This window comes from Bufo gargarizans, chromosome 9 (assembly GCF_014858855.1).
Source record: "Bufo gargarizans isolate SCDJY-AF-19 chromosome 9, ASM1485885v1, whole genome shotgun sequence".
Taxonomy (NCBI): Eukaryota; Metazoa; Chordata; class Amphibia; order Anura; family Bufonidae; genus Bufo; species Bufo gargarizans.
The window spans coordinates 20,580,618-20,594,941 of NC_058088.1; the positions used below are offsets into that span (position 1 = coordinate 20,580,618).

General features: G+C 47.7%; 1 protein-coding gene across 1 annotated transcript in view; it reads right to left on the bottom strand.

Moving 5' to 3' along the window:
- Positions 1-14,324, bottom strand: part of LOC122919682 (class I histocompatibility antigen, F10 alpha chain-like) — an 82,291-nt gene that overhangs the window by 25,222 nt on the left and 42,745 nt on the right. Inside the window, exons 3-4 of the mRNA XM_044268849.1 lie at positions 6,935-7,213; positions 4,369-4,638 (exon numbers count right to left, since the gene is read on the bottom strand). Of these exons, the coding sequence (XP_044124784.1) occupies positions 4,369-4,638; positions 6,935-7,213 (549 nt within the window). The remainder of the gene's footprint in view (positions 1-4,368; positions 4,639-6,934; positions 7,214-14,324) is intronic.

A 14,324-nucleotide genomic window follows, 5' to 3' on the forward strand; every position in this document is an offset into this window, starting at 1 on the left:
CACGAATACATGGATCGGATCCGCAAAACACATACGGACGTCTGAATGGAGCCTTACAGGGGGGTGATCAATGACAGGGGGGTGATCACCCCATATACACTCCCTGATCACCCCCCTGTCATTGATCACCCCCCTGTAAGGCTCCATTCAGACGTCCGTATGATTTTTACGGATCCACGGATACATGGATCGGATCCGCAAAACACATACGGATGTCTGAATGGAGCCTTACAGGGGGGTGATCAATGACAAGGGGGTAATCACCCATATAGACTCCCTGATCACCCCCCTGTCATTGATCACCACCCTGTCATTGATCACCCCCCTGTAAGGCTCCATTCCGACGTCCGTATGATTTTTACGGATCCACGGATACATGGATCGGATCCGCAAAACACATACGGACGTCTGAATGGAGCCTTACAGGGGGGTGATCAATGACAGGGGGGTTATCAGGGAGTCTATATGGGGTGATCAGGGGTTCATAAGGGGTTAATAAGTGACGGGGGGGGGGTGTAGTGTAGTGTAGTGGTGTTTGGTGCTACTTTACAGAGCTGCCTGTGTCCTTTGGTGGTCGATCCAAACAAAAGGGACCACCAGAGGACCAGGTAGCAGGTATATTAGACGCTGTTATCAAAACAGCGTCTAATATACCTGTTAGGGGTTAAAAAATCGCGTCTCCAGCCTGCCAGCGAACGATCGCCGCTAGCAGGCTGGAGATCCACTCGCTTACCTTCCGATCCTGTGTGTGCGCGTTCACAGGAAATCTCGGCTCGCGCGAGATGACGCATATATGCGTGACTCTGCGCAGAGCTGCCGCCTCCGGACCGCGATTCTGCGTTAGGCGGTCCGGAGGCGGTTAAAGTACTAAACACAATGGCAGAACCTCTCTTTTTTCCCTTACTACATGCCAACAAAAATATTAAATGTTAATAAGTTATATGTACAGTAAAATAGTGTCACTAAAAATTGTTCTCACCAGAAATAATTAAAAAAAAAATTGTCCTTAAATTTAAAATTGCTCAGAACAGAAAATTACCTTATGAATGTAAACACCAGGAGCAAAAAACATTGTGTGTCTGGCTTTTCATATTTCCCATATCAAGCTGATGTTTTTACCACATGTTAAAAAAATCTCCACTAAAAATCTGCATGTGAACTAGGCCTAAGGCCTCTTTCAGACGGGCGTTGCAGGAAAATGTGCGGGTGCGTTGCGGGAACACGCATGATTTTTCCGCGCGAGTGCAAAACATTGTAATGCGTTTTGCACTCGCGTGAGAAAAAACGCGCATGTTTGGTACCCAAACCTTCTTCACAGAAGTTCGGGCTTGGGATCGGTGTTCTGTAGATTGTATTATTTTCCCTTATAACATGGTTATAAGGGAAAATAATAGCATTCTGAATACAGAATGCATAGTATAATAGCGCTGGAGGGGTTAAAAAAATAATAATAATAATTTAACTCACCTTAGTCCACTTGATCGCGCAGCTGGCATCTCTTCTGTCTCCTTCTTTGCTGATTGCAGGAACAGAACAGGACCTGTGGTGACGTCACTCCGGTCATCACATGATCCATCACCATGGTAAAAGATCATGTGATGGATCATGTGATGACCGGAGTGACGTCACCACAGGTCCTGTTCCTGCAATCAGCAAAGAAGACAGAAGCGATGCCAGCTGCGCGATCAAGTGGACTAAGGTGAGTTAAATTATTTTTTATTTATTTTAACCCCTCCAGCGCTATTGTACTATGCATTATGTTTTCAGAATGCTATTATTTTCACTTATAACCATGTTATAAGGGAAAATAATAATGATCGGGTCTCCATCCTGATTGTCTCCTAGCAACTGTGCGTGAAAATCGCACCGCATCCGCACTTGCTTGCGGATGCTTGCGATTTTCACGCAGCCCCATTCATTTCTATGGGGCCTGCGTTACGTGAAAAACGCACAAAGAGGAGCATGCTGCGATTTTTACGCAACGCACAAGTGTTGCGTGCAAATCACCGCTCATGTGAACAGCCCCATAGAAATGAATGGGTCGGGATTCTGTGCGGTTGCAATGCGTTCAACTCACGCATCGCATCCGAGTGGAATACTCGCCTGTGTGAAAGGGGCCTAAGTGTGTGTAATGTAGACCAGTGATTCCCGACCAGTGATTTCCAGTGGAAAGTCCCCTGGAAAAAAAGTCTTATCTCGGAGAACCTCTACAGATTAATTACCTCATTTTTATAATTTGTGGGGGCGGCTGTCTAACGAACATTTACCAACTTTATCTGTGCAGAAAACTGGTAGAGAATAAAGAGCTAAAGGGTTAATGGCTCTCACTGCAGCAGCGGCATCTTCTCCTAGGTCTCCATGGCGTGGCTGCTATCAGCAGTGACATATACAGCCGGACATAATACATAGGGGAAACATCAGAGATGTAACTGGGAAGATGATGGCAGTGTGCCCTGATGGCCGCAGCCTGTACAACATGGCGTCTGCCACCCACATCTTGTGTGCCAACCTATCCCTGCTCGCTGTGCCCGTATGTAAGAAAGCAAGGCAGTCGCTGTGCTGCTTAAAGTAATACAGTACTAAAAGTAATAAAACTACAGTAATACTAAAGTTGGGGTGCCGGTGGCTGTTTGTATGACGAGGGCACAGGCTGCTCCTCCTCTACCACCCCAAGCACAAGTGGCTCCTCCTCTACCCCTGACACAGGCGGCTCCTCCTCTAACCCCCAGCACAGGCCGCTCCTCCTCTACCCCAGCAGAGGCGGCTCCTCCTCTACCCCCCCAGCACAGGCCGCTCCTCCTCTACCCCCCAGCACAGGCCGCTCCTCCTCTACCCCCCAGCACAGGCCGCTCCTCCTCTACCCCCCAGCACAGGCCGCTCCTCCTCTACCCCCCAGCACAGGCCGCTCCTCCTCTACCCCCAGCACAGGCCGCTCCTCCTGTACCCCCAGCAGAGGCCGCTCCTCCTCTACCCCCAGCACAGGCCGCTCCTCCTCTACCCCCAAGCACAGGCCGCTCCTCCTCTACCCCCCCAGCACAGGCCGCTCCTCCTCTAGCCCCAGCACAGGCCGCTCCTCCTCTAGCCCAAACACAGGCTCCTCCTCCTCCTGATGTGTCCTAAAGTCAGTGCACGGCACTCAGTGTTCTTTCCTGCAGAGCAGAGGTAAAGTATTTAGCCGGTTTCAGCTTTAAGGGAGCTGCTTGCTGCTATTTATTATCCTACAGTACAAGTCTACATGTCACTAGTTTAGTCTCTCCTATCAGGGTCGGAAAGCCATGGAACCCCGGACTTTGGTACTTCAGGTTTATCTGGTTTCATATAGGCATATTTCTGGTTAGTAAATGACTACCTATACAAAGGGGTGCGTTGCAGCCTTCTGTCATAGGTTTACGTTGAGAGTCGTCCCAATGTAAACCTCTGATGGAAGGCTCCACATGTGATGTGAACAGACCCTTACACAGACTTGTTCTAGATCCCTCTCACTCAGGTAGCATCAGAGGAGAAACGAAATCTGAAGACACTGAGAGGAAGGCTCGGAGGAGGCATTGTGCAGTAAACAGAGAGAAGCTTTTATATGACATGTGGTCACCGTGAGGCCACTTACCGTAAATAGGAAATACAGGGATCCTTCACACTGGCGTACAGTGAGTAGGGATGAGCGAATCGACTTTGGATGAAACATCCGAAGTCGATTTGCTTAAAACTTCGTTTCAATACTGTACGGAGCAGTATTAGAATGTATTGGTTCGATGAGCCAAAGTTATTACTTCACCAAGCCTTGCGAGACTTCGCATAATAACTTCAGAAATTGATTTATACTGTTAAAAAACATTTCCCGAACTTGGGTTCACTTAGAACCGAACCGGAGTTCGGGAAATGTTGTTTTACAGTAGAAATAGATTTCTGAAGTTATTATGCGAAGTCTCGTGAAACTTCGCTAAGTAATAACTTTGGCTCATCGAGCCAATACATTCTAATACTGCTCCGTACGGTATTGAAACAAAGTTTTATGCAAATTGACTTTGGATGTTTCATGCGAAGTCGATTTGCTTATCCCTAACAGTAAGTACATTAGACCGAGACTCTAGATTTCTATCAGGGGTCAATAAAGCTTGAGGTCTGATATCAACATGAACAGATCCATTACATTATAAACATGTCGAGAACTCCAGAGATTATCTGACCCTAAAAGGAGGACGGGATATGTAGTGGAACATGAAGGGTTAAGTCACATACAGAACTGTTCACACTAATGAGATGCTGGAGATCAGGGAATAGACTATACAATGACATGTCACAAGTGTTTACCAGTCATGATATTTTCCATAGTCTTACTCCCATCATCCGCCCAGTACGGATACAACTCACCCCACACAACGTTCAGCGGCTCGTCCAGGCTGCGGTGATCCACATAACAGGAGTAACTCTCGCCCTCTTTGGGGATCACTTCCGCACTGACCCTTATCTGATAGGTGCCGTCAGGATTGGGGAGGGTGCGTGTGGTCTCATAGTCGGGAACGTCGTCCCCGTTCTTCATCCACTTCACGTGCACAGCTCGGGGGTGAAATCCGTACACCTGGCAGTGAAGCATCATGGTGTCACCTTTCTTCTGACCGGAGACCTTCACCTGCGGCTGAACTGAGAGGGAAGAAGAAGGAAATATAAATGGACTCCGTGTACCGGATCTGATCTGTCCTATACCCCGGCAGTCTGGACAATCAGCAGAGCCCCCTGTACTGTGTATAACACTCAGGAGACCCCTGTGCTCCTCACATAGAAGAATAGACCTCCATGACTGAGACCTGTCACTGCGGACTGGAATAGCAGAGGGGAACCGGCTCTGTGTCCTTCTCCATAACTTACAAATACTGTTCTAATACTTCCTCTTACAGACACATCATAGGGTGGTATCAGATATCGCTCGCATGCGCCATAATCCTGTGATTGCTGGGGTGTGACCTCTGGTCCCCGCGGGTCTGCACACAGGGAATGGGGCAGTGTTATAGTAGTGGATGGTCGGGGGCATCGCTGTGAAGGAACCATAACCCTGAGCTAATGCTATGGCCCCCTCCTTGTGAGGATCAGTGGGGGTCCCGCCCGGTCAGTGTCAGTATATAGGAGTGGATGGTCGGGGCGTCGCTGTGAAGGAACCATAACCCTGAGCTAATGCTATGGCCCCCTCCTTGTGAGGATCAGTGGGGGTCCCGCCCGGTCAGTGTCAGTATATAGTAGTGGATGGTCGGGGGGCATTGCTGTGAAGGAACCATAACCCTGAGCTAATGCTATGGCCCCCTCCTTGTGAGGATCAGTGGGGGTCCGGCCCGATCAGTGTCAGTATACGGTAGCAGTACATGCACCATCACTTACTACAGCGGGAGATCCCTTTAATCCACAGTAATATAGAGGGAAAGACATTGAGGCCCTTGTTACACTTACAGCAGACATGGAGGAAATTACATGTATTTATCAGCGTCTTCTGTGGATTTATGTGGAAATTACATTAAAATAGAAATAATACTTTAAGGGCTCAGCCACAGGATCTCACAGAAAATAGTGTCTGGCGACATTGATGAAGAACGTTCATGGGGTAGGGGCGGGAGAAAAGACAGAATCTGTCCTGGTCTTGTGTCTACATCATTGAAGGAACCAATAATTAAGAAATGTCTGTTACTGAGCTGTTCAGCGGCTGCCATACATGTAGAAAGGCGATATAATGTGTTCCTTTTCTCTGCCACCAGGTGGCGCCATGTTACAGCACTGCTCCATTCATCTGCAATAAAAACCCTGATTCCAGTTTGTGTGGCCGCACATGTGGGTTTTCACTCAGTTTCAGGGTATGTTCACACAGGTTTTTATGATCAGATTTTGGCGAGGATTTCTTTGCAGATCATTTCCATTCATTTCAATGCTAACACTGCTTGTTAATTTAAAACAGCACCATTTTTTCCACTTGTGGTTTTAAAAAACATGGTCTACAAAAAGAAGTGACCATACCTGATGTGGAATGTCCAGAGTTCACACTGAACTGGGCAGGATCAAAATCCATGTCAACACTGCAGCAGACAACGCGTCAGAATAATGACTGCTGCTAAAAACCCATGTGAAATCCTGAAGCAGAACGGAAGGTGTTTTTTTTTTTTCAGTATAAAAAAAAAACTCTGTGTCCTTAGACTGACCTCGATGGGAACTCTAGATGCGGATACTGTGAGGAATCCACTTCAAGAATGGAGACATCATTTATTTTTCGTGTAGTGTGTTTTTTAAAACCATGGCAGGGTTGCCATCCGTCGAGAAATTCCTGGACAGTTCATAAAAATAGCCATAAATTTTTTTTGTATGTCCTTAATTTTTTTAGGCTGGTGGTACTTTAACAGGTTATTTTTTTGGGTAAATATTATTATTTCACAGTCTTCAGTTAATACTGGTAATGAGTTCTTATCAGTATATTGAGCTATAGACATGTACTACATATAAATAATCTTTATTATTCATTACGGTTTTCGAATATGTCCATAAAAAATGTTGGCTGTCCGTGATTGTTGGATAATTTGTCCGGCAAAAAGAAAAACTCTGGTTGGCAACCCTGAACCACAGATGGAAAAAATATCCTTGTGTAAATTAACAAATCAATGGAGAAGAATTGCAAGTGTTTGAGGCACAGCTCTGTGATGTAGAATACGAGCCAAAATCTGTGAATACCAGAAAAATAAGAAAGTCCTGTTTCGGTGCAGGCGCTGGTGTCCGCTGTGTACAGGCGCTGGTGTCCGCTGTGTGCAGGCGCTGGTGTCCGCCGTGTGCAGGCGCTGGTGTCCGCCGTGTGCAGGCGCTGGTGTCCGCCGTGTGCAGGCGCTGGTGTCCACTGTGTACACGCATGTGAGATCAGAGCACTGCACACACATACAGGGACATGTGACAGGTGGTGATGAGCACTTACCTCTCCTCTCCAGATCTTCTCTCCCGTTCTCCACATATTTCTGCAGCCAGTCTACACATTCAGTCTCCAGATAATTCTTGTTTCTCAGGCCCATTTGTGCCTCTGGACGGTTCCATCTCTGTGCGGTGATCTGAGCCTGGGACATGGTGGAGATATATGTCCCCGTCTGTGTGTCCAGGGACATGAACTCTCCTCCATCATATCCGTACTGCATGTATCCTGTGACGCTGCCGCCATCTCTCCGCTCACAGCCGTACATCTCCTGGATAATATGGAAACCTGCAGACAGCAGAGGAACATGTCACACAGAGCACATGTATGTGTCATGTACAGGTCCTTCTAAAAAAATTAGCATATTGTGATAAAGTTCATTATTTTCTGTAATGTACTGATAAACATTAGACTTTCATATATTTTAGATTCATTACACACAACTGAATTAGTTCAAGCCTTTTATTGTTTTAATATTGATGATTTTGGCATACAGCTCATGAAAACCCCAAATTCCTATATAAAAAAATTCGCATATTTCATCCGACCAATAAAAGAAAAGTGTTTTTAATACAAAAAAAGTCAACCTTCAAATAATGATGTTCAGTTATGCACTCAATACTTGGTCGGGAATCCTTTTGCAGAAATGACGGCTTCAATGCGGCGTGGCATGGAGGCAATCAGCCTGTGGCACTGCTGAGGTGTTATGGAGGCCCAGGAGGCTTCAATGCGGCGTGGCATGGAGGCCATCAGCCTGTGGCACTGCTGAGGTGTTATGGAGGCCCAGGATGCTTCGATAGCGGCCTTAAGCTCATCCAGAGTGTTGGGTCTTGCGTCTCTCAACTTTCTCCTCCCAATATCCCACAGATTCTCTATGGGGTTCAGGTCAGGAGAGTTGGCAGGCCAATTGAGCACAGTAATACCATGGTCAGTAAACCATTTACCAGTGGTGTTGGCACTGTGAGTAGGTGCCAGGTCGTGCTGAAAAATGGAATCTTCATCTCCATAAAGCTTTTCAGCAGATGGAAGCATGAAGTGCTCCAAAATCTCCTGATAGCTGGCTGCATTGACCCTGCCCTTGATAAAAACACAGTGGACCAACACCAGCAGCTGACATGGCACCCCAGACCATCACTGACTGTGGGTACTTGACACTGGACTTCAGGCATTTTGGCATTTCCCTCTCCCCAGTCTTCCTCCAGACTCTGGCACCTTGATTTCCGAATGACATGCAAAATTTGCTTTCATCCGAAAAAAGTACTTTGGACCACTGAGCAACAGTCCAGTGCTGCTCCTCTGTAGCCCAGGTCAGGCGCTTCTGCCGCTGTTTCTGGTTCAAAAGTGGCTTGACCTGGGGAATGCGGCACCTGTAGCTCTGGATGTTTCTACTCCAGACTCAGTCCACTGCTTCCGCAGCTCCCCCAAGGTCTGGAATCGGTCCTTCTCCACAATCTTCCTCGGGGTCCGGTCACCTCTTCTCGTTGTGCAGCGTTTTCTGCCACACTTTTTCCTTCCCACAGACTTCCCACTGAGGGGCCTTGATACAGCGCTCTGGGAACAGCCTATTCGTTCAGAAATTTCTTTCTGTGTCTTACCCTCTTGCTTGAGGGTGTCAATGATGGCCTTCTGGACAGCAATCAGGTCGGCAGTCTTACCCATGATTGTGGTTTTGAGTAATTAACCAGGCTGGGAGTTTCTAAAAGCCTCAGGAATCTTTTGCAGGTGTTTAGAGTTAATTAGTTGATTCAGATGATTAGGTTAATAGCTCGTTTAGAGAACCTTTTTATGATATGCTAATTTTTTTAGATAGGAATTTTGGGTTTTCATGAGCTGTATGCCAAAATCATCAATATTAAAACAATAAAAGGCTTGAACTACTTCAGTTGTGTGTAATGAATCTAAAATATATGAAAGTCTAATGTTTATCAGTACATTACAGAAAATAATGAACTTTATCACAATATGTTAATTTTTTGAGAAGGACCTGTATGTGCAGGTGATCCATCATTGGTGTTCGTCCTTGCGCACTATAGGAAAAAATGCTGGCCTCTCTGGTGACTGGGACCGTGGGGGCTTACATAGGCTAGCGCTTTTTTTTTTATAGTATGCAAGCACAGCCACCACTGATGGATTGCAGGGTGGTCATAACTATGGAAACAAGAAGTGTATAATGTGACTTAAAGAGGACCTTTCACCGATTATGACACTGTGAGCTAAGAATACAGACATGTAGAGCGGCGCCCGGGGATCTCACTGCACTTACTATTATCCCTGGGCGCCGCTCCGTTCTCCTGCTATTCCCTCCGGTATCTCCGCTCACTAAGTTATAGTAGGCGGAGTCTGCCCTTGTTCTTTTGTAGCGCTGGCCAATCACATTGCAGAGGTCATAGCCTGGGAGAAAAGAACCTCCCAGGCTGTGAGCTCTGCGCTGTGATTGGCCAGCGCTAGAGCAGAACAAGGGCAGACTCCGCCTACCATAACTTAGTGACTGAAATCTCTGCCTACTATAACTTAGTGAGCGGAGATACCGGAGGGAATAGCGGGAGAACGGAGCGGCACCCAGGGATAATAGTAAGTGCAGTGAGATCCCCGGGCGCCGCTCTCCATGTCTGTATTCTTAGTTCACAGTGTAATAATCGGTGAAAGGTCCTCTTTAAAGGTAGGCAGACAATGTCACAGAGCAGCAGGAGATGCTAGCAGAATGCTTGGGTGTATAGGGAGAGGCATTACCAGTAGACAGAGGGAGGTGCTCATGCCGCTCTACAGAGCACTAGTGAGACCTCATGTGGAGTATTGTGCTCAGTACTGGAGACCATATCTCCAGAAGGATATTGATACTTTGGAGAGAGTTCAGAGAAGAGCTACTAAACTGGTACATGGATTGCAGGATAAAACTTACCAGGAAAGACTAAATGACCTTAACATGTATAGCTTGGAAGAAAGACGACACAGAGGGGATATGATAGAAACTGCTAAATACATAAAGGGAATCAACAAGGTAAAAGAGGAGAGAAGATTTAAAAGAAGAAAAACTGCTACAAGAGGACATAGTTTTAAATTAGAGGGGCAAAGGTTTAAAAGTAATATCAGGAAGTATTACTTTACTGAGAGAGTAGTGGATGCATGGAATAGCCTTCCTGCAGAAGTGGTAGCTGAAAACATAGTGGAGGGGTTTAAGCATGCATGGGATAGGCATAAGGCCATCCTTCATATAAGATGGGGCCAGGGGCTATCCATAGTATTTAGTATATTGGGCAGACTAGATGGGCCAAATGGTTCTTATCTGACGACACATTCTATGTTTCTATGTATGTTTCTATGATGTAAAAATGAATCCAGCCAGCAAAGGAGGCAATATGGACAATCACAATGCCTAGTATTAACTTTCTCAACATAATAAATGCTATTTGCTCAAGTGACAAAACCCCTTTAAGTACATCAGTCACATGATGATCGTGACCAATGAAAAAGGACCTTCTCCTTTTGACAGCTAACGCTGAGAAGCCCCGCCCACGAGGTAAGCTTGTGTTCTCAGTGAGGCTACTTTCACACTTGTGTTTTGGCTTTCCATTTGTGAGATCCGTTCAGGGCTCTCACAAGCGGTCTAAAATGGATCAGTTTAGCTCCAATGCATTCTGAATGGATAAGGATCAGCTCAGAATGCATCAGTTTGGCTCCGTTCAGCCTCCATTCCACTTTGGAGACGTACACCAAAACGCTGCATGCAGCGTGTCCGTCTCACAAAACTGAGCCAAATAGATCAATGTAAGTCAATGGGGATGGATCCGTTTTCTCTGACACAATCTGGCACAATAGAAAACAGATCCGTCCCCCATTAACTTTCAATGGTGTTTATGACGGATCCGTAATGGTGTTTATGACGGATCCGTCTTAGGTAATTTACAGATAATACAAACGGATCGGTTCAGAACAGATGCAGACAGTTGTATTATGTGAAAGGTGGTTTGAGGTGGTTTCTGTGTGTTGGGGAAAAATTTGTGTTTTCTGCCTGTGAGTGATTAAGTTAGCCCATTATGTTTGGTAATTGTATCATAGGCAGAGCCCATTGTGTTTTGGTAATTGTATTTTCTTGATTGCGCAAAAGACAATGCCTATTCTGTTATTGAGTGCATCACAGTCAATGCCATTGTGTTTGTTAATTGCGTCACAGACGATGCCATTGTGTTTGTTGAATGTATAGTTTAAATAGTAAAACTGTAAATGATTGGCTGCTATGTTATGTCCTCAGTTCCCAACCAGGTCCACGGGGGTGGTATCCTTGTTGGAAAATGTGTATATAAGTCAATGCTTGTGTGTTCAATAAAGAGTTCCTGTTTTACCCTTCATCATGTTGAGGCTGGTGTTTGGGTAACTGATCGACACTGTGGATTGCTATACGCTAAAGATTTGCTATACTCCCCTGGCTATAACTACTAGCTCTTGTAAGAGGTGTTCCTGTTCCTGGTTCCTGTGGTGTTTATGGTGTCGAGTGGAGTGCTTAGAGTCCTCGGGAAGCACTAGTAGCATCCATCAACGGAGGTACCCGGTCGGGGTGCCAGGAGATCCGTTACAGTGGTGGCAGCGGTGGGATGGCATCCTAGTGTGAGGAGAAGCAGCTCAGAGACACCGTTCGTGGAGTATATTGAGGGCAATGCTAGTATCCGTACAGCGCCCCTGGCTACAGCAGGATGGAATCGGCTAGTCTTCAGACAGCGTTCCACTACGAGGAGGAGGATGACCCGGACTGGAGGGATGCAGTCCGGAAAGGAGTCTGGCACTAGGCCCTGGAAGATGTACAGTGTCGGCGGGGCGAGAGTCTCCCCAGTGAGGAGCAGCAGTTGTGGATGCGAGTGGCCCTGCAAATGCACCTTCTGGGAGAGCAGCCCCTGGATGAGTGGGTGACAGAACTCGAGAGCCTGGTATGGAAGGAGCTTTGGCTAGACGACACCTACAAGACACTCTGGTGGTATGTGATTCGGCACTCCCCCTGGATGGCTGAGCACGACAGACCTGAGGGTGAGGATTATGATGGCCCTGGCCTGTTGTTTGAGTCCTTCGCAGAACCGGAGTTCGGAGATGCTGGAGAGTCCCGGTTCTGGGATATCTATGACTACTGGGAAGCTATGCAGGATTGGGCTACAGCGAGAGAGGTTAAACAAGACCTGGCATCTCTAGTGACAAGTGGGAGCTGGAGTGGGAGCTGGAGCAGGATTACCAATACTTCCTCAGCTCAATTCGGCCCCAATATACACTGCCGGAGAGCTGGGTGGCAGTCCCAGACCTACAACCCTACAGCTTGGAAGACCTGACTAAAGTATCCCCTGCTTCAGTACCAGCTGCGGAGGTAGGGGACCTCATAGACTGGTCCTGGGGGAACCCCATATGGCAGGTGGAGATGGGACCGAGGCCTCTCCACCAGCCCTACAGGGATGCTGGGCGGTTGGCCCAGATCCCCAATGGCAGCCGGATTTTCAGGGAGTAGGGACAGTCGGTCCTGCTCCCCAGCGGCAGTATGTTTTGCAGGCAGAAAAGAGCATCGTCTCCATTCCCCAGCGGCAGTGTACCTTGAAGGGAGAGGAGACAACCGGTCTCTCTCCCCAACCACAGGGGGATAGCACCCCTAACTCCAATGGTGCAGATGGGACCGCAGTCTTTGCACCAGGCCTACCGGGATGCTAGACGGCCGGTACAGATCGCCCACCCACCCCGCAGGGATGCCAGGAGGAGGAGGTAAGCGATCCCTCCTCTCCACAGCTGATCAGCAACAAGGTCCTGGGGGTAGGATTCCCTGACCCCATCCCAGCGGAAGAGCTGGCATCTGGGCAGAGAGCAGTGGGCTTCTGCCCTCCCCTATCCTCTTGTCCAGAGGCTGACTCCCCACAGGCTACCCCAGCGGAAGAGATGGCATCTGGTCAGAGTGCAGTTGGCCTCAGCCCTCCCCTATCCTCTTGTCCAGAGGCTGACTCCCCACAGGCTACCCCAGCGGAAGAGCTGGCATCTGGGCAGAGTGCAGTTGGCCTCTGCCCTCCCCTATTTTCTTGTCCAGGGGCTGACTCCCCACAGACTAGCCTAGCTGATGCGCTGGCACCAGGGCAGAGTACCGCTGATCCCTGCCCACAAAGCAACCTCCACTCCAAGCCAGGGAGCAACACAGAGACCGGGAGTACTAGTTACCAACACAACCTTGGTGGACTCACTGGACAGAGACAGGCTACCAAATTCAACAGGTCCAGTATTTGGTTGTAGGTGGACTGCCAGACTAACTCAGATACTGACCGGAGTGAGGTCAGATATCTGGTTAGTCTTCCCTGGGAGGGGGAGATGTGTGGCGAAAATAACCTCGCCACTGGGTTTTGGAGGGGCCTGTTTGCCAGCCTCTTGCCTCAGGATTATGGCCCATATACTAACTTTGAAGGAGAAGACAGACCGGCAGAGATCCCGTTTTGACCCCCCAGCTGTGTGTCTTAGTTTGATCTCTCCGTGCACGTACATTGACTAATTTGGAGCAGTACATCAACCGAACTGGTAGTTTGACCAGATCCAAAACAGTTGGCGCCAAACGTAGGGCTCGAAGATAGTATCCCCTGATCCAGCACCCCCATAGACCAGACGAGGAGGACCTCACTAACAGACACCGGGACTGCAGGCCCGTGATAAGAGGTAAGAAAACTGTATTTTCTTACCTCCCTGTGTCCTTTGGTGTAGTCCATCCATGCCTGTCTGAGGGAGGGGTGCCGTGTCAGCTTGGGACGTCCTCGAGGGCATGAAAGTAAGAACTCCATGTATTTGATTAAGACTTGTTGTGCTGTGAATCCTGTTGCGTGTAAATAAGAAGAACCTTGAGTATCTGTTTAGAACGTTAGATATCCAAAGTCTACCTCAATTGCCTGTATTGTGGGACAGCCAGAGGCGTCTGCCCGGATCACAGAAGGGGAGTAGACTGTCAGACTCAGCCAGTGTGTCGAAGGTCTGACTCGAGAGATAGCTGAGCACTGGATACAAGTACAGGTTACGAAGACTTTACAGAAAGTGAGACGAGATGGGAAACAGTGAAAGTGTCCCGAAGGGTTACTGTTCCCCTGAACAGTACGTGGCGGACAAACGAGGGAAACGATTTGTGATATGTTTACCTAAGTTGTACACATTGTGTAGTGACAAAAAGAGAATGTTGTTGAAAGATAAGAAAGGAAAGTTAATAGATGATAAAGTCCTAAATACATGGGCGACTAAGCCATATTTGCAGATGACAAAGTAGCAGACACAGTCGAAGTGTGGCTTGACTGTAGTAAGGAATTTGAACGGACAGGGGGAGAACAAATGTTTTATGAAAGAACAGGGAGATATTATTGTAAACCTGGACTCGGGCAAGGGCTGCCACCACCCTACAATGGCACCGGCA